The 27,127-nt window shown below is 36.8% G+C and overlaps 1 protein-coding gene across 2 annotated transcripts in view; it reads right to left on the bottom strand.

Annotated features, from left to right (window-relative positions):
* Nucleotides 1–27,127, bottom strand: part of ADCY1 (adenylate cyclase 1) — a 362,236-nt gene that overhangs the window by 41,920 nt on the left and 293,189 nt on the right. For both annotated transcript variants that reach the window (XM_072598102.1, XM_072598103.1), the window contains exons 13-14: nucleotides 20,620–20,876; nucleotides 19,178–19,304 (exon numbers count right to left, since the gene is read on the bottom strand). In XM_072598102.1, the coding sequence (XP_072454203.1) occupies nucleotides 19,178–19,304; nucleotides 20,620–20,876 (384 nt within the window). The remainder of the gene's footprint in view (nucleotides 1–19,177; nucleotides 19,305–20,619; nucleotides 20,877–27,127) is intronic.

The raw sequence follows: 27,127 nt of genomic DNA, 5'->3' as shown, positions 1-27,127 counted from the left end.
TAAGTTTTCAGTCATGTAAAAGATTTTTAAATTTATTTATTTCCCCCATCATATACCAACAAATTTACATTTTAATTGATGTATGCATGCTCTCCAGCTGTGGAGACTGAAATGTATCAACATCTGCCCTCTTGTCTACTGAACCCCCTGATATTTACCAGAGGGTAGTTTACCCAGCATCCATTGAACCTTCCTGGCTTCTTTCTTGACTTCATGAGGATACTAATGAAATATGCTCTTGTATTGAGCCCATCTTCTTTTCTATTCTTCTGTTTCTTTGATAACCTTATATCCATCACTTCTCTAATGTAATTATTTTCTATTGTGTAGCCTGCTCAACCTACCCCAAAGCTATCCACTGCCTTTCAATTGACATTAATTTCAATTTCATACTACTTTTTAGTTTTAGACTTTTTTTTTAAATCTGAGAATTAGACATTCTATAGAGATATCAACTTATCTCATGAGAGAATAAAAAGAAATTTTGATTCTGAACATTAAACAGAAACTGAGTTTAAGAGACAGAAAAGGTTTGGGGACCAAGGAGATCTTACCTATTTTCCTAGAATAGATGCTTTTTATTTTTCCTTGCTCTTAGCTTCAGGACTTTTTATAAGAGTATTTATAGATTGTGAGATTGTAGAACAGCAGAGTTGATGGGGACCTTAGAGGTAATCTACTGTCATTTTCTTATTTTGCTAATGAGGAAACTGAGGATTCAAGAGGATATGACTACCCTAAGGTCACACAATACTATATCTGGAACATTAATCCAGGTCATCCAGATCCAATGTTATTTCCTCAATACCACACTACCTTTTAAAAAGAATAAATTTATATATTTGATAACATTTTTTTCTGAAGTAAAAATAGGTGATATGACCTGACAGAGGACTTGCCTTTCATAAAGCCTCATGATGAGTACATTTTATTTTCTTGAAATCAGGCCTGTGTGATGCTTGACTTATTATAAAGGAAATATCACCCCTCATGGTGTTATCTAAGAATATCCATTTACTATCAGGGAAAAAGGATTGATGAAGATTAACCATACATAAAAATTCTTAAGTTCAAGCACAGTCCCATGACTCATAATTTACCACCCAGTGATACACACTGTGTTTTTACGAGGGAATATCAATGAAAATCCTATCCGAGGTGTGTAGCAGACAGCTCTAGCCAGCTCCTCAGAACCAATTGCTAAATTTTCAGTGTCAGCATTTATACCTCAGAAATCAGTAATCTACAAGTCATGGATTGTTTTTTTTCAATAGTACAGGTTTTTCAAAGTGTTAATAATGCAGATTAAGCTTAAAAGATTGTGTGCATCTGTTGGTGGAGTTATGAACTAATCTAGCTATTTTAGACAGCAATTTGGAACCATGACCAAAGGGCTATAAAACTGTGTATATCCTTTGATCCAGTAACACCACTGCTAGGTATTTATCTTGAACAGAAAAAAAGCCAAGGGGAAAGGACTTATTTGTACAAAAATATTTATAGTAGCTCTTTTTGTGGTGGCTAAAAATTAGAAATTGAGAGAATGCCCATCAGCTGCAGAATGGCTAAACAAGTTGTGATAAATGATTGTAATAGAATATTATTGTGCTATAAGAAATGACAAGAAGGATGGTTTCAGAAAAACATGGAAAGACTTACATGAACTGATGCAAAGCGAAGTGAGAAGAACTAGGAGAACATTGTACACAGTAACAGCAACATTGTATGATGAAGAATTGTGAATGACTTAGCTATTCTCAGCAATACAATGATCCCCCAGAACACATATGATATTGATTGGAGATCCTATCAGTGAAGATTAGTTATTTTTGAAAGCTTTTTAATTTTTAAGAGGCTCCTGTTAAAAGACAATCCTCCTTAGGAATGTAATACCTCAAGCTGATAAATCCAGCTAATGCATGTGGGTTAAAAGCAATACCTGAAAGGTGAGAGATCCAGAGACAAACTCTCCATTTCACAATTTTACCTAGGAATCTGATTCTCTTTACGAAGGTATAAATAGTATTCTAAACACTAAGACATCCTAGAGAAAGAAATGAAGGAATAGGTTTCGTATTTATTAAATCTTCAGGTGACATGAAGTTGGGAGGTATAACCTAAGACAGCAGAAAGAATCAAGCTTCAAAGATCTGTCATTAGGTTAGGTCAGGAATTCTGAAGTTTTCTATGTGTCATGGATGCCCTTTGTCAGTCTGGTGAAGCTGATGAACTACTTCTAAGAAGTATGTTTTTTTAAAAATACATAAGATTACAAAGGAAAACAATCATATTGAAGTATATGCAACAAAATATTAAAGAGACAAGATCACAGACCTGCAATACAAAATTCCAGGGTTAGACCAATGGCTGAAATTGACAATGAAATTTTACATACATAAATGTAAAGTCCTACGTTAGTTCAAAAAATCAATGGTTTAACCACAGAATAGAGACTATAGAGCTAGACAAGAATTAGCATGAAAAAGATTTAGAGTTTTTCATGGACTCAAAACTCAAGCTAAGTCAAAAGCATGACAGATTAAAAAAAGTGAATGTAATCTTAGGGTTCTTTAAAAGAAATATAGAATCCAAAGCAAAAGAAGTGAGAGTTCTGCTGTATTTTATCCTACTTAGAAAGGAGAAGAATCAGACAATAAGAAGGCATGAAGGGCTCATGATAATAATAATAACTTTGAGTGAGTATTTATATAGCTCTTTAAGATTTGCAAAGTGCTTTATATATGTTAAATCATTTGGAATCTGTCCTTGCCAAGTCACAGGGAGGCAAAAACTAAGAAGATCAAATGACAAAACTTACAAAGTTGAAAGCATTAAAGATTCATTGTGGTAGCAATCAGTGGAAAGTGCAGGAGATGTTCTATACCATGTTTTTGCCCGCTGAAGTGGTCTGTGGACTGATCTACAAGGACCTCAGTCTGAATTACTACTCAACCAATGTGAGAAACCAGTGAAATATGCATTTAGGGTTCCTGTCCTTGCCTGCATTTCTCCCTTATCAATACCTAGGACTCTCATGCTACCTCCAAGACCCCTCCAGACATTCAATCAAATAGAGAATCAAGAAGCATTTATTATGCACCTACTATGTGCTAAGACTTGACATTAACCAGGACTTGGCCATGAAAGACCCATGCACCCCATTCCTCCCCGTATTGAAATAGATTTTTCAGTGTAGTATAGTTGGGGGATTTCTTGGAGGGTATAGAATAATAACTTCATTTTAATATGTTTACTTGCAGACAGTGAAATAACTTGGGTTAGGAAGGGAGACAAAGCGAGGGCTCTAGGTGGGTCTGCCCTCAGTCTCCCTGGGGAATCTCAAAAAGTCCTTGCTAGATTGCGCAGAGTGGCTTCCTAGCCCCAGCCCCATATGGAGCCTAGTGCGTTGGTGTGCCTGGGAAGGAACAGAACCAGGCCAATAAAAAGGGTGTAATAGCCCACCTGGCCTTGTTCTTCTCCTTTCCCCAAGTTTTTAGCTTTTCCTCCTAGAGTGCTTTGGGGCAGTGAGCCACTAAAAACCTCAGCACACAAATGCCATCATTCTAGAGGCATGAATGCCATGAACCAAAATAGGGGAGTCAATCAAAAGTTTTCACAGTAAAGGCTGGGAGAACGGTTATGCTCCTCAACTTTGGGACCACGATGAGCTGCTGATAGAAAAACTTTTGAGGGGATGGATAAGCTTAGGCTTAGAACCCTCCTCTTGGTCCCCCCACATAATTCCCAAATATATGAATGTCTTGGAATAGCTTGCAGAGGTATGCTGGAAGGAACTCCTATCAGCTCTCTAGAAATCCATTTTTCGGTGGTAACATTTACTCTTCAGAAATCTGCAAATGCTATGAATCAGGGATTGATATATCACTTTCTTGACTGTATAGACTTAAGAAAGAAAAGGAGAAAATGTTAATTGTACAAATGAAACTTAAAAGTGTGTCAAGAATATATTTAGAGTGCTGGGCCTGGAATCAGGAAGATCTGAATTCAAATCCAGTCTCAGGCATTTACTAGCTCTGTGATCCCAGGCAAGTCACTTAATTGCTCTTTGCCTCAGTTTTCTCAACTGTAAAATGGTGATAATAATAACACCTAACTCCTAGGGTTGTGAAGCACTTAGCAAATGCCTGGTACACTGTAAGTGCTACATAAATGTTAGCCACTGTTAGTATTGTTTCTAGAACTGCTTGCTAAGCATTTATCAGCATGGCCCTCTGCATTGATCACAGCTTTGACATTGGGATGAGGCATTTCTAGGAACCTGGGAGACTGAGGCTGCAGATCTGAGAAGAGAGGTGAATTTGAAGCTTTATTGCCTATCTGGTCACAATAGCTGGACACAGAGTAAGGAATCTAGGGTCCAAATGTCATCTCTGAAACTTGCTAGCTAGAAAACCATGGAAATGTGACCACCTGTATGGTCCCCCTTTCTTTATCATATACTTCAAAGAAGAAAGATAAAGCATTTTATAAGTCTTAAAGAGGTCTGCAAATGAGCATTCCTATGTGGCCATTATCATTTGTTTTATGCTACCCCTTCTGAGGTCCATCTTTGAAGATGATGTGTCCTACATAAAGGATCCCATACCAATGAATCATAGTTGGTTGGTAGGAAGTCATATCAGTCACGATCCCTGACAGGATCTCTCCTTCCACCCACTTCCAACTACTGCTTATGGCAAAAAGGACATCTCCATGGAGATACCACTACAGTGACTTCACCAAGTTTAGTCAAGTTGATGACAAGAAAAGGCCATTGAACTTCCTGCTATCAGGGGGTCAGTTCTTTTGACTCCAAGTTCAGTGCTCCTCCTACTTCACCTGTCTACTTCAAGACAAGGTTTTGACAATGGCATTTCTTCCCTAAAGGGGGCTATCAAACTTTGATTGGTTGATCTTCAGGGCCCAACATAGCTTCATCTACTCAAACTGACCTGGTTGTTAGAGCAGCATTTATCAATTAGCTGGTTACAGTTTATTTATTTACTTTCCGAAAATACTGATAATTGTGCTATTTTGTTGCTGACATATGGTTTCAGTTTTCTTTTCTTCAGGGAAGTAGAGTTTTTATTCAGAAATTTTTTAGCATTTCTAATTACTTGGAAGTTTTTTTTTTTTTCCCCATGACTTTTGATTCAATACAAAGGTAGGGAAAAATTCAAAATGACTTGATTTTTTTTCTCCCCAAATAGAAATTTTAGGATTACACTATCCTGGAAAGTTCTTTTGTTTTGCTTTTGTTTTTCTATTAAAACCTTACATCTTTCTGGCTAAGAAATCAAAGGACCTAAGCAAACACTTTCAATATTTATTTTATCTCCAGGTTCATTGTACTCCAGGTTAAACAGTCCCATAAGAGTTCTGTTATTTGCTGCAATGATGTCACAACAGTGGCTGGATTAACCAAGATACAGAACTGAGGGTTAATGAACGCTTGGGTAAATAAGATCAAAATGTGGTGAAGCCTTCCATAAATTTGGATTTTTTTTTTAGCTTTTCAGCTCATCATACTAAATCCAAAGATACTGTAATAAACATTCATATGAGAGGTAAGTGGATTTCAACATGAGGATAAAGTTAGCTTTTTTAAAAAAAATATTTATTTTTAAGTTTTCAACATTCATTTCCACAAAATTTTGAGTTCCAAGTTTTCTGCCCATCTTTCCCCTCCCCCACCCCAAAGTGCCAAGCATTCTAATTACCCTTACCACCAATCTGCCCTCCTTTCTAACATCTCTCCCTTTCCTTATCATCATCTTCTCTTTTGTCCTGTAGGGTAAGATAAATTTCTATACCCCATTATGTGTATTTCTTGTTTCCCAGTTGCATGCAAGAACAATACTCAATAATTGTTCCTAAAACTTTGAGTTCCAACTTCTCCTCCTTCCTCCCTCCCTACTCATCCCCATTGAGAAGGCAAGCAATTCAATATAGGCTATATATGTGTAGTCTTGCAAATGACTTCCATAATAGCCATGTTATATAAGACTAACTATATTTCCCACCATCCTATCCTGCCCTCCATTTCTTCTATTCTCTCTTTTGACCTTGACTCTGCCCAAGAGTGCTGACTTCTAATTGCTCTCTCCTTCCTTTTCCCTTCCTCCCATCATCCCCCCCACCCTGCTTATCCCCTTCTCCCCCACTTTCCTATATTTTAAGATAGGTTTTCATACCAAAATGAGTGTGCATTTTATTCTTTCCTTGAGTCAAATGCGATGAGAGTAAGCTTAACGTTTTCCCTCTCACCTCCCCCTTTTTGCCCTCCATTGAAAAGTCTGTTTCTGGCCTCTTTTATGAGATAATTTGCCCCATTCCATTTCTCCCTTTCTCCTCCCAATATATTCCTCTCTCACCCCTTAATTTCATTTTTTAAGATATTATTACTTCCTAGTCAACTCACCCTGTGCTCTGTGTCTCTCTGTCTCTCTCTCTGTCTCTCCCTCTCTTTGTGTGTGTGTGTGTAATACCACCAACTACTCAGATACTGAAAAAAAAGTTTCAAGAGTTACACATATTGTCTTTCCATGTAGAAATGTAAACAGTTCAACTTTAGTAAGTCCCTTATGATTTCTCTTTCCTGTTTACCTTTTAATGCTTCTCTTGATTCTTATGTTTGAAAGTCAAAGTTTCTTTTTTAGCTCTAGTCTTTTCATCAAAAATGCTTGAAAGTCGTCTATTTCACTGAAAGACCATTTTCCCCCTGAAGGATTACACTCAGTTTTGCTGAGTAGGTGATTCTTAGTTTTAGTCCTAGTTCCTTTGACTTCTGGAATATCATATTCCAAGCCCTTCAATCCCTTAATGTAGAAGCTGCCAGATCTTGTGTTATCCTGATTGTATTTCCACAATACTTGAATTGTTTCTTTCTAGCTGCTTGCAATATTTTCTCCTTGACCTGGGAACTCTGGAATTTGGCCATAATCTTCCTAGGAGTCTCTCTTTTTGGATCCCCTTCCAGCGGTGATCAGTGGATTCTTTCAATATTGATTTTGCCCTCTGGTTCTAGAATATCAGGGCAGTTTTCCTTGATAATTTCATGAAAGATGATGTTTAGGCTCTTTTTTTGATCATGGCTTTCAGGTAGTCCCGAAATTTTTAAATTGTCTCTCCTGGATCTATTTTCCAGGTCAGTTGTTTTTCCATTGAGATATTTCACATTATCTTCCATTTTTTCATTCTTTTGGTTTTGTTTTGTGATTTCTTGGTTTCTCATAAAGTCATTAGCCTCCATCTGTTCCATTCTAATTTTGAAAGAACTATTTTCTTCAGTGAACTTATGGACTTCCTTTTCCATTTGGCTAATTCTGCTTTTTAAAGCATTCTTCTCCCTATTGGCTTTCTGAACCTCTTTTGCCAATTGAGTTAGCCTATTTTTCAAGGTGTTATTTTCTTCAGCATTTTTTTGTGTCTCCTTTAGCAAGGTGTTTACCCACTTTTCATGCTTTTCTTGTATCTCTCTCATTTCTCTTCCCAGTTTTTCCTCCACCTCTCTAACTTGATTTTCAAAATTCTTTTTGAGCTATTCCAAGGCCTGAGCCCACTGAATATTTATTTTGGATGTTTGGGATACAGAAGTCTTGACTTTTATGTCTTTCCCTGATGGTAAGCATTGTTCTTCCTCATCTCAAATGATGGGAGGAGATATCTGTTCACCAAGAAAGTAACCTTCTATGGTCTTATTTTTTTTTTCCCTTTTTTGGGCATTTTCCCAACCAGTTACTTGATTTTTGGGTTCTTTGTCAAGGATAGGGTATACTCTGGGGACCTGTAAGATATCAGTTCCTCCAAGGTGGCACAATCAAGTGAGTACTGGTCTGGGCGCAGGGAAAGATTTTTGTGCCCAGAATCTTAGCAGAGTTTCCTCTCCACAGGCACCTGACCTCTACTTCCGCCAAGCTAGCATTGGGGAGTGAAATTCAGTCAAGCTGAGGGGGCAGAGCCACCATTCAGTGTGAGACAAAGACCAGCTCCTTCAGTGTCCCCAGGGGTTTTTACAATCCAGCCATGATCTCAGGCTGCTGTAGGGGCTGCCTTGAGAACTGCTGCTGCCTGCCTGATGTGGCCTCTGCAGATGCTGCCTGAGGCCAGAGCTATGGGAAGGCCCTTCTCCCTTCCTGGCAGCTGAAAAAACCCTGTCACTGACCTTTGGTGCCTGTGGGTTGAGGGATCTACAGACTCGTTGCTGCTGCAAACTGGAGATTCCACCCCTCAGGGCTGTTCACGAGCAGGCCTGAGAGGCCATGGCTGGGCTGGGCTCCAAGCCTGGTGCAGCCAACCTTTCCTGTGGGCCTTTCAGGTCACCCTGGGCTGGAAATCTCCTCCACTCTGTTGATCTCCACTTCTGCTGCTCCAAATTTGTTGAGAGTCCCTCTCTACAGGTATTTTATGGGCTGTGTGGGGAGATCCTGTGTATGTGTGTCTTTCTACTCTGCCATCTTGGCTCTGCCCCCTGAAGGTATTCTTTTTTCAGGTAGTGCATTTGAGAGCATGTGGAAATATAATGAATAGAATCCTGAACACAAAGTTAGGAGGAATTCAAAACCTGCCAAAATATTTGCCACTTGTATAACCTTGGCAAAGTCACATAGCCCCTTTGGGCCTGTTTCCTGAGAGTAAAACAAAGGGTTGGACTCTAGAATCTCTAAGGTTCTTACTTTGTTGTTTAGTCATTTCAGTTGTGTCTGACTCTTTATAACCCCATTGGAGTTTTTTGTTTGTTTGTTTTTTGCAAAGATATTTCAGTGGTTTGCTATTTCCTTTTCCATTTCATTTTACAGATGAGGAACTAAGGCAACCAGGGTTAAGACACTTGCCCAGAGTCACATAGCTAGTAAGTGTCTGAGGCCAGATATTTCTTCTTGCCTCTAGGCAAGTTAAGCTGCTCAAGGTCCTTTTGAGGTTGGGCTAACATCCCTTCCAACTCTGAGATCTTTTCTTGTCTGTTTCCTCTTAGGGTACTCCCATCTTCTGGTTATTTGGCTGTTATCCTTAAGCCCTTGTTCTCTTTCACGCTAAACATACAGTTAGTTGCTAGAACTAGCCCATTCTATATTTTCAATATCCCTCTGGCATATATAGCCTCTCCTCTCCATTTACAGAACTGCCACCGTCGTTCAGGGCCACATCACCTCTCATCTGGATTATTTTAATAGTTTCATATTCAGGCTACCTCTCTCAAGCTTCTTTCCACCCCAATACATTGTTCACATAACCATGAAAGTAATTCTTCCTGAAGAATCAGTCTAAACATGTTATCACCATCCCTTTAAAAAAAAAAAAAAAAACAGAAGAGGAAAAAAATCTCTATTAACTCAAGGATCAGATCTAAATTCCTTTATAAGATACTTAAAGGTCTTCAAAATTTAGCCCCTTCCTCCCTGTCTACTCTTCTTACCCATTACCCCTCTCCACATACTCTTTCTAGACATGTTGGCCTATTTTTGGTTCTTTACAAATGACACTTCACCTCCTCTGTCCCAGTGCCTGCAATGTGCTTCCTCATCTCAGCCTCTTAGAATCTCCAGTTTCCTGTAAATTCAGATTAAGTGTGGCAGAACCAAGATGGCAGAGTGAAAGCAAGGAATTCTCTGAGTTCTTCCCCAAAGCCCTCCAAATACCTGTAAAAAATGATTCTAAACAAATTCTAGAGCTACAAAACCCACAAAATGACAGAATGAAACAAATCCCCAGCCCAAGACAACCTGCAAAGTTGACAAGAATGATCTTTCACACCAGGCAGGGAATGGAACGTAGTCTGGCATGGGTCACACTGGCACAGATGGGCTGGAGCAAGCCTCAGGGGACTGAATCATTGGGAGCTGTGGCAGTTTCCAAATTTCTCAACCCACAAATGCCAAAAAGGTAAGTGAGAAAACTCTGTGAAACCTGGGTGAAAGAGGAGGACACATGCTGGCTGAGTCTGGCCCCAGCCCCAGGGCAATGGGGTGCTGGTGGTGGTGATGGCAGCAGCAGTTGCAGAGGCGGCTTCCAGAGCTCTGGACCCATAGAAAGTGAGGGATCCAGCAGCTGATACAAAATCCTGCCAGCCTGGGAGAGTATACTCACCCCCAGCCCATCTGAAGCAGGGTCCTACTTTGACAAAGAGTTAGAAAGTCAAGTGTTTGGCCATGAAGATGAGTAAACATCATAAAAGAACTCAGACTCTGGAATCTTACTATGATGACTGGGGAGATCAGGGCATACAACCAGAGGACAGCAGAGTCAAAGCTCTTACATCAAAAGCACTCAAGAGGGATATGAATTGGTTGCAGGCCATGGAAGAACTCAAAAAGGATTTTGAAAATCAAGTAAGAGAAGTAGAGGAAAAATTGGGAAGAGAAATGAGAGTGATGCAAGAAAATCAGTCAATATGTCCTTTTGAGGTTGGGCTAAGTAGTCAATAGTTTCTTAAAGGAGACCCCCAAAATACTGAAGAAAATAACACCTTAAAAATAGACTAACACAAATGGCAAAAGAAGTCTGAAAAGCCAATGAGGAGAAGAATGCCTTGAAAAGCGGAATTGTCCAAATGGAATAGGAGGTCAAAAGCTCACTGAAGAAAATAATTCCTTCAAAATTATAATGGAACAAGTGGAAGCTAATGACTTTATGAGAAATCAAGAAATTTTAAAATAGAACTAAAAGAATGGAAATATATAAGGCAATGTGAAATATCTCATTGGAAAAATCACTGACCTGACAAATAGATCCAGGAGAGATAATTTAAAGATTATTGGACTACCTGAAAGCTATGATAAAAAAAAAAGAGCCTAGACATCATTTTTCAAGAAATTATATCGGAAAACTGACCTGGAAACTAGAGGGTAAAATAGAAATGGAAAGAATTCACTGATTGCCCCTGTAAAAGAGGTCCTGAAAGGAATATACTTAGGAATACTGTAGCCAAATTCCAGAGTTCTTAGATCAAGGAGAAAATAGTTCAAGAAGCCAGAAAGAAACAATTCAGCTATTGTAGAAATACAATCAGGATAACACAAGACTAGCAGCTTCTACATTAATGGAATGAAGTGCTTGGAATATGATAATCTGGAGGTCAGAAGAGCTAGAATTAAAACCAAGAATCACCTGCCTAAAAAACTGAGTATAATCCTTCATGGGAAAAAAATTGGATATTCAATGAAATAGAGGGCTTTCAAGCATTCTTTATGAAAAGACCAGAGCTGAATAGAAAATTTGAGTTTCCAATACAAGAATAAAGAGAAGCATGAAAAGGTAAACAGGAAAGAGAAATCATGAGACTTATTAAAGTAGAACTGTTTACATCCCTACATGGAAAGATGATATTTGTAACTCATGAGACTTTTCTCAGTGTTAGGGTAGTTGGAAAAAATAGATAGATAGATAGATAGATAGATAGATAGATAGATAGATAGATAGATAGATAGATAGATGGATGGATGGATGGATGACACAGGGTGAGTTGAATATGAAGGGATGATATCTAAAAAATAAAATTAATGGATAAGAGAAGAATATATTGGGAGGAGAAAGGAGCAATAGAATGAGGTAAATTATCTCACATAAAAGAGGCAATAAAAGGTTTCAGAGTGGAGGGGAAGAGGTGAGAAGAAATGAGTGAACCTTACTCTCATCCAATTTGGCTAAAGGAGGAAATAACATACACACCCATTTGGCATCTTACCCTACAAGAAAGTAGGGGGAAAGGAGGTAAAGAGGGATGATAGAAGGGAAGACAGGTTGGGGAAGGGGTAGTCAGAAGTAAATACTTTACAAAAGGGACAAGGTCAAAGTAAAAAATAGAGTTGGGGGTGGGATAAGATGGAGAGAAATATAATTAGTCATTTACAACGTGACTATTATGAAGGTGTTTTGCACACATGTATAACTTATATTGAATTGTTTGCCTTCTCACTGGGGGTGGGTGGGTAGGGAAGAAAGGAGAGAAGTTGGAACTCAAAGTTTTATAAACAAATGTTAAAAAATTGTTTTTACATGCAATTGGGAAATAAGATACATAGGTAATGTGGTATAGAAATCTATCTTGCCCTTCAGGAAAGTAAAGGAAAAGGGGATAAGAGGGGGAGATAATAAAAGGGAGGACAGACTGTGGAAAGGGGTAATCAGAATGCATGCCATCTCAGGGTGGGTAAGAGGGGAAAGATGGGGAGAAAATTTAGAACTCAAAATCTTGTGGAAATGAATGCTGAAAACTAAAAATATAAAAAAATAAAATTCAGCTTAAGTACCACCTACTATGTAAAGCCTTTCCTACTGTCCTTCTCCCAAATGACACCCCCTCCCATAACCACTTCCTAGTTCTCTTGTATAATGTATATACTTTTATGTATACAGGTTGTGCCTTCCTACCCCTCCACCCTATTGGAATGTTAATTTCTTGAAGGGAAGAACTTTTTCATATTTGTCTTTGAATACCCAGCATTAGTTTGGTACTTGGCATATAGTAAGCACTTAATGAATGTTTGTTGATTAACTGAATTTTATGATAGTCCAAGTCTTCCATCCTCAAAATGGAGAAATTAAGTGACTATGGTATGAGTTACTCATTACTATTTGCCTAAATTATTATAGTAACTTTCTTATAATTCTTCCTGCTTTCCTTGTTCAACCTCCATCCAATATATTCTTCATAACAATACCAGAATGGTCATGTATATTTATGGGTTATCTCTCAATGAGCATAGGGACCACATTTCATCTAAATTTTATATCTCCATCAATTCCAATGCATATTGTTTTCACAGTAAGTTTCTCATAAATGATTGCTGAAGGAATAATATTTCTAATCAGGTCATGTTCTGGTGGTAAGTCAAATATGCTAGAATAGGATCTTAGACTCCATTTTTTGTATTGATCCCTTTGGGCCTTAGTACCTGCCAAATTAAAAACACATTTGCATATTATTTGGGGATATTTTTCTATATCTTACAGAGATTTTTTTTTCAACAACAATAAACACAAGAATATATTGATTTTATCTGTTCTAGTTTCTACCCCCATTTGGATGACCTCAACAAAATAAGCCAGGCAGGTTTCCATGATGCCACAGTACTAGAGAGAGATTCCAGTGCCCACAGGTTACTGCATCATTCTACTTTACCTCAGAAGAGTTTTCAAACTGCAGGTCACCCCATTGCATGTCCTTGGGAAAATATGCCAACTGTACTCTGGGCAATCTAGCCCTGCTTCTGTGGCAGGCTACCACATTGGCCAGGATACTGTTGGGAAATGTGGTATCAGGGAATTTAGCAATCAATAAAAATACCTTTTTTTCCTCCAAAAATTCAGTTTAGAGAATTTACCATTTTGCTTGGCTTGACATTTAAAAAAATATATTTATTTCCTACCCATCCATCCCTAATAGCCAGAAGGTCATTTTGCATGCAAAAGTGACAGCATGGTAAAATGGACAATGTGCTGGCATTGGAGGCTGGTTTGGAATCTTGCCACTGACACCAGCTATTTGACTCTGAAAAAGTCACTAACTCTTTCTAAGCATTAGTTTTCATCACCTCTAAAATGGGAATCGTTACCTCTAGTACATGCATTATTTACCCTGGGATCCACAGAGTGCTGCTCTATGGATAGATTTCAGTCTGTGGTCTTAGATGAAGGAAAAAATACATCTTTATTTTTTATCAACTTTTAACTAAAATTTAATATTTCTATTAACTATGATTTTTTTTTTGAAATCTAATCAGGGAACTATAGGTTTCACTGGATTACGCAGAACACACAAAAAATTTAAGAACTCTTACTATCATAAAGCAATATCAATAATAAGCATTATATGCTCCAAGTGCCTTGCATTCAAAATTATTTTTAAAAAATCCATTATCTGAACTATGAGAAAACATAGATAGTGCAACAGTACATAGTAGGAAACTTCAATATATCTTTCTACATTTTGGGCAAATTCTATCAAAAAAAACAAACAAAAGGAAAAGAAGAAACTGAACAATTTCCTAGAGAACTTAGAGTTGAAAGACATTTCATATTCTGAATGGGACAGCACAAGAATATACATTTCTTAGCATCACAAAGAACTTTTGCAAAAATTGACAATATAACAGGGCACAGAGATATTGCAAACAAATGTAAAAAGGCAGAATACATTAATATATAATTTATAGATCATAATGCAGTAAAAATCTTAACTAGCTCAGTGACCACAAACAAAAGATTCAGACCAAATGATAACAACAATTGAATCCTAAATAACAAATGGTCAAAAAAAAATCACAGAAACAATAGCTATGAAAAAGAAAATGATAATGATGAAAGAACATAACAAGATTTCTGGGAAGCAACTAAAGCAGTCCTCATGGGAAAAATTCTATCCTTACAAACATTCATTAACAAAATAGAAAAAGAAAGGATTAATGAATTAAATATGTGTCTAAAAATTCAGAAAGCCAACTAAAGCCAATCGAAAACATGCATAAACGAGTAGATATTAAGAATTAGAGGGGAAATAGGTAATATTGGAAATAAAAATAGAAAGATGAATAAAATTAAAAGCTCATTCTTCAAAAAGATTAATAAAATTGATAAACCCTTGTATAATCTGATTTTTAAAAAGAGAAGGAAATAAAATAAATAAACCATCAAATAAGCAAAGTAAAATCACAGTAAAACCAGAAGAAATAAAATGAATAATCAGAGCATGTTATGCATAATTATATGCTAATAAAACTGAGAACACAAAAGAAATAGCAAAATATCTTCAAAAATATAAAAGACTGAACCTATAAAAAACTAGAAAGAGATCTTAAACAACCCAATCTCAGAAAGGGAAATAAATCCAGTTGTAAAGGAACTCCCAAAGGAAATAAAAACTCCTGATTCTGATGGACTCACAGGATAATTCTATCAAACTTTTAAAGAACAGTTAGTACCTAAACTTCACAAATTATTTTAAACAAAATAAGAACAAAAACATCCTGCCAGAATCCTTTTATGAGATAAATATAGTTCTAATACCTAAACCAGGGAAAGATAAAACAAGGAGAGAAAACTATAAGTTAATACTATTAAAAAATATTGATTCAAATTTTAAATAAAATGATGTTTTACAGACTACAGTTATTTATTCAAGAAATCACTCACAATAACCAAATAAGATTTATTCCAGAGATCACAAGATGGTTCATAATTAGGAAGAAAATCAGCATAATCATATAAAAAATGCAAACATCCAAAACTACATGATCATTTCAATAGAAGCAGAAAAAGCCTAAGACAAAATACAATATACCTTTGTGCTAAAAACCTTACAAAGTAAAGGCAGAGAGGAATCTTTTTTAATATCCTAAAAAGCCTCTATCTAAAACCAAAAACAAACATGAGAATACACTGGAGCCTTTTCCAAGAAATACAGGAAAGAAGCAAGGATGCCTGCTCTTTCCATTACTACTTTCATTCTCAAAAGCCTAGCACCTACAGTAAGACAAGAAGAAGAAACTGAAAGTATAAAGATAGGTAAAGAGGAACTAAAACTATCCCTATTTGCTGCTGATATGATGGTTTACTTGGAAAATCCTAGGAAATCAACAAACATGATAGTGACAATTAGTAGTTCCAGCAACGTTGCAGGCTACAAAATCCTCAAAAATCAACAGCTTTTCTATGTAATTAATATTATATTATAATATAATAATATTACACATTATTTTGGATTACAAAATTCAAGAAATAGCATCGAAAGTGAAATCTCATTCCAAATAATTACAATATGCATTAAGTATTTGAGGACTGACCTACCAAAGCATACAGAAAAAATTTGTATACATTCATTTAGAAAGTGTCCTTTAAGGAACTAAAGAACAACTTAAATAGTTGGAGTAATAGGCAGCACTCATGGCTAAGCCATGTCAATATAATAAAATGACATTACTACCAAAATTAACCTATAATTTTAAGGCTACAACAATCCAATTACCAAGGGGATATGTTATAGAGGGCAGCTGGGTGGTGGGGTGGATAGAATGCCTGGCTTGGAATCAGGAAGACCTAAGTTCAAATTCGGCTTCAGATACTTATTAGCTTTGTGACCCTGGGCAAATCACTTAACCCTGTTTGCTTCAGTTTCCCTTATTTGTAAAATGAACTGGAGAAGGAAATGGCAAAAACCACTCCAGTATATTTGCCTAGAAAACCCCCCGTGGGACCACAAAGGGTCAAACATGACTAACAACAAAAAACACTATATAGAATTTAATAAAGTAATACCAAAATTCATTTGGAAACACAAAAGATCAAGAACATTAAGTGAAATGATGAAAAACAATAAGAACAAAGAGGGAATAGTACTCTCAAACCTCAAAGTATATGATAAAGCAGCCATCATCAAAACCATCTGGTAATGGTTAAGAAGTGGAGAGACAGATCTATGAAACAGAAACAGTACAACTCAATAACCTGGTGTTTTATAATGCAGAAAACATCAATTATATGACCAGGGTAGGGGTGGTGGTAGGGCGTGGGGACTCATTACCTGAGAAAAATTGCTGGGAAAACTGTAAAGCAATCTGGCAGAAATTATACTTAGATGAATACTTCATATTCCACACTACATTCTAAATGGATATATAATCTTTATATTAAAGATCATATTATAAAAACAACTAGGAGAGAAACAGATCATATACCCCTTATGACTCTAGATAATGTGAATCCCTTCAAGAGCTGAAGAGGTGACAAAGAAAAAAAATTAGTATTATAATCCTGTGACTAATTAACACTGACTTTTAAAGAGTACACTAACATACTCTTGACGCCTTGAGTAAACGTAATATCAATGACATATAATTTCAACATTCGTTGTCAAATATTCTTCAAGTAAATTCTCCTCTAATGTACAGAAGTGACCCTAGGGTCTATAAACTATGGGCAAGTTCTTGCAGATTCTACTGAGTTTTGGACTGGTTCTGTCATAAAAGGACTAGCTCCACTCACCCAAAAGGCAGGTTGCAGGCTGATAAGTGTTTTGTTTTGTCTTTTGGTGAGGCAGGAGTAGGGGAAGGAGATTTCTGCCCAAAATGTCTCTAGGCTTGATCACTCAAGGAAGCCTCCATGGCCAAAAATATTCATCACTTGATGACCACCCTTCTGGTGATGGCTCTATCTGATCTCAGCTAATCTAATGTTCTATTGATAGACAATCCAACACCAGGACCACTCTAATACTCATAACACTTAGTATTTATAAAACACTTTATGGTCAATAAATGATCAATGCCAGCACCTATTTTACAACTACATGAGGTAGATGCTATCATTATCCCCATTTTACAGATCAGGAAACTGAGATTGAACATAGTTAAGGGACTTACTCAGGGTCACACAGCTGTTAAGTGTGTAGGAAAGAATTTGAACTCAGGTCAATCTGATTTCAGGTCCACTGCTCTATCCACTGGGCCACATAGATGCTTCCACATCTTTATGGTTTTGTAAGACTAGTCAATCTTAGGCAGCTAGGTGGAGCAGTGGATAGTGTGCCAGGTCTGGAGTCAGGCCGACTCATCTTCCTGAATTCAAATCTAGCCTCAGATACTTATTAGCTGTGCGACCCTGGGCAAGTCACTTAACCCTGTTTTTCTCAGTTTCCTCATCTATAAAGTGAGCTGGAGAAGGAAATGGCAAACCACTCCAGTATCTTTGCCACATGAGGTCAGGAAGAATAGGACAGGATTGACCAACAACACCTACAAAGACTAGCCAGGGTTTGTCCCTAGCGTGGAATCATGGTACTTGTCAAAGTCACTGAATGTTAATAGTGGAAACCACAAGAACATGTTAGGGCATTCATATTATGCACTCTTACACTGCATTAACAAGAACCCACCACTAAGGGCCACTAAATATCAAAGTTATTCAAGTAACATAATTAGGGATTTCAAAGGATAATCATACAAGAAAAAAAAAACCATCCCTAGGCTTTTGGTCAAAGGTTGAGAAGGCAATTATTTAAACATCTATTTATACATTCTTTAACCTCTCATAAAATTTCAAGAAATCATCAACCAGACAAGTATTTAGCAATAGGCTAGGATATTTGAAAGCCTACACATGTCCACATTTTAATGTATTCCCATAGTGCAAATGGTAACTGTGCATGAGCAAAGTCTAAAGATTCATGTTTTTGCTCAGGTTATTAGAAAAATAGTATATTTCTTGTCAGGCAACTACTATGCAAATATATGTAATATGCATAGATGAATATGTATATATATATTCTTTTGCATTCAAGCTAATGATAGTAGCTCATCTTCCCAGTTACCCAAGCTTACAACCTCAGTGTCATCCTTGGATCCTCACTCTTACACCACATATATAATCCACTGCTGAATCGTGTTACCACAATCTCTCATATAAATATCCCCTTCTCTGCTTGAAAACAGCCACTTGAGTTCAAACCCTCATCACTGCTTGCCTGGATAGACCAACGCCTTCTACTTGTTCTCTCTTCCTCAAGCCTCTCTATACTCCAATCCATTCTCTCCACACAGCTGCAAAATGACATTTTCTAAAGTGTAAGAATGACCATATCATCCACCCTTGGTAAGTTCCAGTGTTTTATCATTACCTGAAGGATCAATTATAAAGCCTTCATTTGGGCTCTTAAAATCCTTTACAACCTAATTCTGTCCTACCTTTAAAGTTTTCTTATACCTTACTCTCCTCCACAATCAACTAAGCTTGCTTCTTTGCTGTTCCTTGCATGTGACATTACAACTCCCATTTGAGCATCTTTTCATTGGTTATTTGTCATGCTTGCAATTTTCTATTCTCTTACTTCCACCTCTTAGTTCTCCTAACTTCCTTCAGGACTCACTTCAAAGTTCACTTTTTAAAGGAAGCATTTTCTGTGCCCCCCTGGCTGCTAGTGACACCCCTGTTTTATTACCTTCCCTATATTCTGTATGCATCTTGTATGTAGCTAGTTAATTACGTTATCTCCTCTATCAGGACTTCAGCTTCTTGTGTGCTAGAACCATTATTGTTTTTCTTTACATCTATTTTTCCTTTTTTTTCTTGATGATAGTTTTTGTTTGTTTAAAGCCAATTATTACTCTTCTTGACTGAGGTTTTAGCCAATGGTTTTGCCATACATAAACACTTCTAGGGAAAGGAGAAGGGAGAAGGGGTTTCTTACCTGTACAGCCCAGAGGTAGTCCAGACGTAACTTCAAGTCCACCTGCCTGGCATGAAGGGCCAGAGCACAGGAAAACAGCAAAATAGCCAATATGGGTTCATATCCACGGAGGTAAAATGTGCCACCCCTTAGGAGAAAAGACAAGATCAAATTAGTGATTAGTTCCTGAGGCCAACACTTGAGCTTAAGAAACTTCGTTGAGTAATATCATAAATGTAATTACTTTGGAGATACTATTCTTATATATTATAGATAGAATCTATTCTCCTGAATACAGAGTGAAGCAGACTATTTTTGTTTGTTTGTTTCACCTCTGTTTTTTTTTCTTTCTTATGGTTCCTCCCATTTGTTTTAATTCTTCTGTACAATGTGACTAATGTGAAAATATACTGACCAGGAATGTATATGTAGAGCTTATATCAGACTGCATGCCATCTTGAGGAGGGAGGAGGGAAAGGAGGGGGAGAAAAAATTACAACTTATGGAAGTAAATGATGCAAATTAAAAATAAATAAACTTTAAAAAGTAGCTCTATTTTTGAAAATGATATCTACGGTAAAACAGAAATGTAAAAGACATTAATATATTAATTTTTAATAAAGAAACCTCAATCCTTCAAAATAAATTTTCTTCTTTATCAGTATGTCCCAGTTCACTTTAGAAGCATTCAACATACTGAAAAAGACTTGATATTTTTTCCCTGAAATATACTTCCCTAAACATAATGATAGAGTATCAATAAAGCTATTTCTTTTCTCTATTTTCATTTTTTTTATTAAACAAAAAAATATATTCTTACCCTCTTCCTCCCTCTCCCACTCTTGAGAAGGAAAGAGAACAAGAGAAAAAAAAACAACCTTGTAACAAATATGCATAGTTAAGCAAAACAGATTCATGGATTTGTCATGCCTAAGAAATAAACATCATTTTTTCTCCCTAAGTCCATCACTTCTCAGACAAAAATGGAAAATTTTATTGATCATTGGTCCTTTGGAATACTTGATACTACATTGATCAGAATTTTTAATTGAAAGACCTGGAAATTCTGATCAATTAAACGACCAAACCTCAACTCCAGAGGACTTATGGTGAAACAAAGAACCAACTTCCAGATGGAAAGGTGATGAACTCAGATTGCATATTAAGCCATAATTGTTTTGTTTTGCTTTTTTTGGAGGGGGAAGGAGGAGGAATTTGAATAATATGGGAATTTATTTTGCTTGACTGAATGTCTATAATTTGTTTTGTTTTTCTTGCTTTTTCAGTGTGTATGGGGGAAGTGAGAGGGAGAAAATTCAGAGCTGAAAATATTTTAAAATTGATTTAAGAAAACTGTTGTCTTAAGAGTGGGAACTACATTGGAATTGTTGACAAATAGCTGATACCCTCCAAAGAGACCCATTAGACCCCTCCCCTAGTGATATTCCAGTAAATTCGCTTACCCCACTGCTTTTCTGTACCCACTGAGCTCCAAAACAAGTATATACAAGACTGTAACCAAAAAGAGAAGGATCATTTTTGGCAACGAAGACACACGGAGAAATATTGCCAGCGTCAAAGTTCCCACAATGCAGGAAAGGAATGTGTGATGGGCTGTGTCACAGGGCAGGACATTCTTTGTCTTATTCATTCCTCCAGAAGAAATAATCACTAAGGATCTGTTGGAATTAGTGTTCCATGACCAAGGCATGCAGCCCACCTGGGAGAGTAAGAAGAAAGGGATGTAGAAACGAAAATCTTGTAAAGTAATAATCCATTTTGAACGCACACACACTATCCAACACAGTCCAAGTATCTTATCTGTGAAAATATTTTTAGTTTAGAATAGGCATCTAGCTGTAATTGATCATTTGAAAAGCTCACACTTCATGTGGTTACAATGAGTTCTGTATATATTATTTCATTTGATCTTTAAAACAATACTATAAGCTTGTATATCATTCATATTTTACAGATGAGACAGGAAAATAATTACTCATATTTATCTAGTGCTTCAAGACTTACAAAGGACTTTTCTTTCAACAATCAGGTGAGGCATATAAGGCAAACATCATTATTTTCATTTTACAGATCAGGAAAATGAGGCTCATATAGACTGACTTTCTCAATGTTTCACAGCTAACAATTTTTTCTTAGACTTTATACCTCCCTCACCTCCCCAACCTCCAACCTCAATATACATATAGAAATACATATTACACCATGTTGCCAGTCTCCTGCCTCTCTGAAACAAGGATTAGCACCAGATAACCTTTCCACTTAGTGAAATCTATCCTACTTCTGGGATATTCTTATACCATAGCATTCTATCAGTTAACTTCCTGTCCTTTCTACATGAAAACCATGGTGAGAATTAGCTCTCACTCCCCATCTTTCCTCCAGAGGCTAAATAAGGCAGAATCTACTGCTTCTGTCTTACCTTGTTTATTGGAAAACCTACAGAGGGAATCTTCGAGAAGATTCACTACAAAGATTCATTGTGTTTTGTTTCTTTATAAGGTATTATTGAGAAAAATCAAAAAGGACCAACTTGGTTAGACTCTTCTGTGCTAAATCATGTTTACAAAGTTGGACAAAGTTGATAATCTTGTGTGTTTATAAATACATACATACATATGTATACGTGCATACATATGGATATGTTAATCTTCAAATGAAATAACTAAGTCCAGATTATTTGAACATATTTTTGAGGCATCATTTCAATGAAATGTCTTCATTCCATCCACAAAACAAGGAGTCCAAGAATTATTTAGGTACATATTGAATACCCAAGGCTTGTTGAACTGAATTTAGTTTAGTGAGATATTTCATCTCCCCAACACCATGCTTTCCTCTCTCAGATTACTTTCCATCTACTTTAGATATATCTTGTATGTATCTATCTTTTACATCTACATTTTCTGCCTATTAGAATGTAAAGTGAGTAGCTTTTATCTTTGTTTGTGTAATCAATGCTTGGCACAGTACCTGAACTACAGTAAATACTTAATAAATGCATGTTGGCTGGAGATGATTCATTTCCCCAATTCTTCTATTAAATAATTTTGCCTCAGTTCTACACCTTGTTTCTTAAATTTTCCTCCAGGAAAGACTGCATCTGATTCAGGTTCACATATCCATTATCACAATAACTTGGCATGGTTCATGTCACAGACATGTCATAATTATATGTCATAGACAACAGTTCAATAAATGTTGATTATTGGCTGGAACTGAAATTAATCACATGATTTTAAAAGGAAAAGGTTAATACTTTTATCATTTGAGTGGAAGATCTCATAGACTAAAAGAGTTTTAGAAATGGATATTTAGCAGAATATCTTCCATTTCTAGAATAAAGTTGTCACTCTTTTCTTATTGTCACCCCCAATTCTTTCTTTAAGATATGTGTATGTATATGTGTGTATGTTTTATATATATGTATGTATACATATATGTGTCTATAATATCATATTTTGTTGTTCTCTATGACTGGGACTTTAACCAGGAATTCTGGGACCTGGGGACAAATTGAGTTTGAGGAGAACATGGTACACAAAGGATTTTTTTCCCCTAGTCAAGTGCTGTTAGAGAGAGTATTGCCAATCTTCTAAATATTCTGGCCCCAGCTCCTGAAATATGGCCCATCTCAGGAAGATATTGTTTTAGGGTGCAGTTGTGTAGGAGGGATTGTACTTCCCAGAAGAGGGACAGAAACCTGAGAGACAACACCCGGGCATGGAGTGGGTGACTTCAGTTGGTAAGAAATAAATTTCCCTACTCAATGTTGGAGCCAGTCACCTCACCCTCATTATTGCTCCATCCATAACCCTGCTGTCCCATGGGCCAACAAAGATGGAAATAGTGTTACAGAAGCCATGCCAATATAATGCAAAGATAATGGGTTGAAAATTTTAAAGGGTAATTAGTTAACTGGTTCTTTTGCCTTCCACAAAAAAAACCCAGAAATGTTTTCTTGGATGGCAATGTAATATAGTTGAAATAATATTGGAATCGGATTCACTAAAAATCAGAGTTTAAATCCTGGCTTAGACATTTATTTCCTATTTGACCCTTAGGTAAGTCACTTAATTATTCTGAAACTGTTTCCTTATATGTACTACCTCATAGGGTCATTGTAAAGAAAGCACTTTGGAGACCTTGAAGTACTATATGAGTGACAATTATTATTATTCCTTGCAGATCTTTTTTCACTTAATTCACTTTTTTTAGACTTCTCGAAGATAGTTTTTGTGCTGACACTACTGATAATCTTCGAGCATATATATACAAGTCTAAATCAATTTTTAAAAATATGACTGACATGTTCCCAACCTTTAAATTTCTTTGCTGTCAAGTTAATCCAATTTTAGAACAAGAAAAAGGGGATATGCATAAAGAATGAACTGCAATAATGCTGGTGATAGGGGACTAAGTATGACACCCACTATACAGGTTTTCTGTATTATAATAAGTCCTACAGACTTGATACGCACATCCACATAGAATTAGGGACAGGGTCTGACCAACGGTATAACTGAAACTGCCATTAAAAAACACTTGAAGTAGGGATTAATATTTTATTAAAGCTTTGTCATGAAATGTAATTTCTAGACATCTGCCAGTGAAAGAATCTCAAGTTTTAATTTGCTTTTACTTCTATTATTTATTTACACAGAGGAACTCAAGATATTTGATGGGTTTTAAGCAAATTAAAGGTTGTTGTGAGGCAGGTGACAAATAAAGAAAATGAACAAACAATTTTAAAGTTGCTGAATCTGTAACATGGAAATATGTCTTGCTTACAGACACAGAAAGTACAAAATAAATTTGAAATAAATACTGTGACTTTTACCTACACTTGTAAGTTTTAGTGATTTTCATTATTCTGGGACTCTACAAACAATCCAGTGTCTGAAGTTGATTCCACACTAGCCTAGGTAACTTATAGTATTTATGGCTGACGTAGCAGTATGATCATACTTGTAATACTGCTAACAACACATATGGCTTTGAAAAAAAAAACAAAAAACAAGGCAGGAGACCAGTATGAGGAGTGCAGACCAGCCTGACAGAGCAGAGACAGAACCCAGAACAGGATTCAGGGTGCCCACAGCAGTTCCCAGATTCCTCAAACCACAAACACCACAGACAGCTTCAAAGGTCCGTGGGAGGGTTCTTTCACCCAGGAGGGGAGCGCAGTCTGGACCTCCAGCAACAGGCATTGCAGGGGCAGCTGCCATTTTCACAGAACTCCACCTAGAGCCTCTGGGGGAACTAAAGGGCTGGTCAAATCTCAGCCCTGAGTGGAAGCCCTGGGGTGAGGAGGAGCACTGATGGTGCAGCTGGAGGTGGTTGTGGTGAGGGAATTCAATTGCAGATTCTGAGCAGAAAAGTTTTTGGTTGCTCCCAGACCAATGTGCAGGTCAGGAGAGGAGTAAACTCCTTTGATTGTGCCACCTTGGAGGAACTGAGAACTTACAAGGCCCCAGAATATACCCTCTTCTTGACAAAGGTCTCAAAAGTCAAGTCACTGGCTGGGAAAATGCCCCAAAAAGGGAGAAAAAAATCAGACTATAGCAGGTTACTTTCTTAGCAAACAGCTGTTTTCTTCCATCCTCTCAGATTAGGAAGAACAAAGCATAAAATCAGAGGAAGTCTAGGCTTTTGCGTCCAAAACCTCCAAAATACATTTGCAATAGTTGCAGGCCATGGAAGAGCTCAAGAAGGACTTTGAAAGTCAAGTAAGAGAGGTGGAGGAAAAATTGGGAAGAGAAATGAGAGCAATGCAAGAAAATCATGAAAAACGAGTCAACAGCTTACTAAAGGAGACCCAAAAAATGCTGAAGAAAGTAACACCTTTAAAAATAGGCTAACTCAATTGGCAAAAGAGGTTCAGAAAGCCAACGAGGAGAAGAATACTTTAAAAAGCAGAATTAGACAAATGGAAAAGGAGATTAAAAAGCTCACTAAAGAAAATAGTTCTTTAAAAATCAGAATGGAGTAGATGGAAGCTAATGACTTCATGAGAAACCAAGAAATTACAAAACAAAACCAAAAGAATTAAAAAATAGAAGACAATGTGAAATATCTCATTGCAAAAACAACTGACCAGGAAAATAAGTCCAAGAGAGACAATTTAAAAATTAAAAATTAAAAATTAAAAATAATTAAATAATAATTATTTAAAATTATCTGAAAGCTATGATAAAAAAAAAGAGCCTAGACATTATCTTTCATGAAATTATCAAGGGAAACTGCCCTGATATTCTAGAACCAGGGGGCAAAATAAGTATTGAAAGAATCCATAGATCACCTCCTGAAAGAAATCCCAAAAGAGAAACTCCTAGGATTATTTTGGTCAAATTCCAGAGTTCCCAGATCAAGGAGAAAATATTGCAAGCAGCCAGAAGGAAACATTTTGAGTACTGTGGAAATACAATCAGGATAACACAAGATCTAGCAGCTTCTACATTAAGGGATTGAAGGGTTTGGAATATGATATTCCAGAAGTCAAAAGAACTGGGATTAAAACCAAGAATCACCTACCCAGCAAAACTGAGGATAATGCTTCAGAGGAAAAATGGTCATTCAATTCAACAGAGAACTTTCAAGCAATCTCAATGAAAAGACCAGAACTGAATAGAAAATTTGACTTTTAAAGACAAAAATCAAGAGAAGCATGAAAAGGTAAAGAGGAAAGAGAAAACATAAGGGACTTTCTAAAGTTGAACTGTTTACATTCCTACATGGAAAGATAATATTTGTAACTTTTGAGACTTTTCTCAGTATTTGGGTAGGTGGAGGTATTATACACACACACATACACACACACACACACACACACAGAACACAGGATGAGTTGAATAAGAAGGGATGATACCTAAAAAAATAAAATTGAGGGGTGAGAGAGGAATATTTTGGGAGGAGAAAGGGAGAAATGGCATGGGGTAAATTATCACTCATCAAGGAGGCAAGAAAAAGCTTCTTCAAAGGAGGAGAAAAGGGAGGATATGAGAGGGAAAAAGGGAAGCTTACTCTCTTCACATTTGGCTTAATGGATTGACATGATCACTCAGTTTGGTATGAAAGTATATCTTGCACTACAGAAGGGTAGGGGAAAAGGAAACAAGTGGGATGAGGGAGATGATAGAAAGGAGGGCAAATTGCAGAAGAGAGTAATCAGAAGTAAACACTTTTGGGGAGGGACAAGGTCAAAAGAGAGAACAGAATAAATGGTGGGGAAAGATAGAATGGAGGGAAATATAGTTAGTTAGTCTTACACAACATGCCTATTATGGAAGTCTTTTGCAAAACTACACATATGCAGCCTATACTGAATTGCCTGCCTTCTCAGTGGGGATAGGTGGGGAAGGAGGAAGGGAGAGAAATTGAAATTCAAAGTATTAGGAATGAATGTTGAGAATTGTTTTTGCATACAACTGAGAAATAAGAAATACAAGTAATGGGGTATAGAAATCTCTCTTGCTCTACAAGAAAAGAGAAGAAGGGGATAAGGGAAGGGAGGAGTGTGATAAAAGGGAGGGCATATTGAGGGAAGGGGTAATCAGAATGCAATGGGTTATGGGGTGGGGGGAGAGGACAGATGGGGAGAAAATTTGGAACTCAAAATCTTGTGGAAATGAATGTTGAAAACTAAAAATAATTTAACAGTACCTGAATCAACCAAAAAGTAAAAAAAGAAAAAAAAAGCCAAGTATTTAAATAGTACCTACTAGGTGCCAGGAATTGTGCTAAGTGCTTGACAAATATTATCTTATTTGATCCTCACAATAACCCTGGGGGGAAGGTGTGCTATTATCTCTAATTTATAGTTGAGGAAACTGAGACAGAGTCAGGTTAAGTAACTTTCTCAATGCAACACAGTAAGTGTCTGAGGTCAGATACAAACTCAAGTCTTTCTGACTGTGCAGTGGGGAAGGGCAATGTTATTTTGACAGGACTATG

This window comes from Notamacropus eugenii, chromosome 3 (assembly GCF_028372415.1).
Source record: "Notamacropus eugenii isolate mMacEug1 chromosome 3, mMacEug1.pri_v2, whole genome shotgun sequence".
Lineage (NCBI taxonomy): Eukaryota > Metazoa > Chordata > Mammalia > Diprotodontia > Macropodidae > Notamacropus > Notamacropus eugenii.
This window is presented reverse-complemented; position numbering and strand designations above follow the sequence as displayed.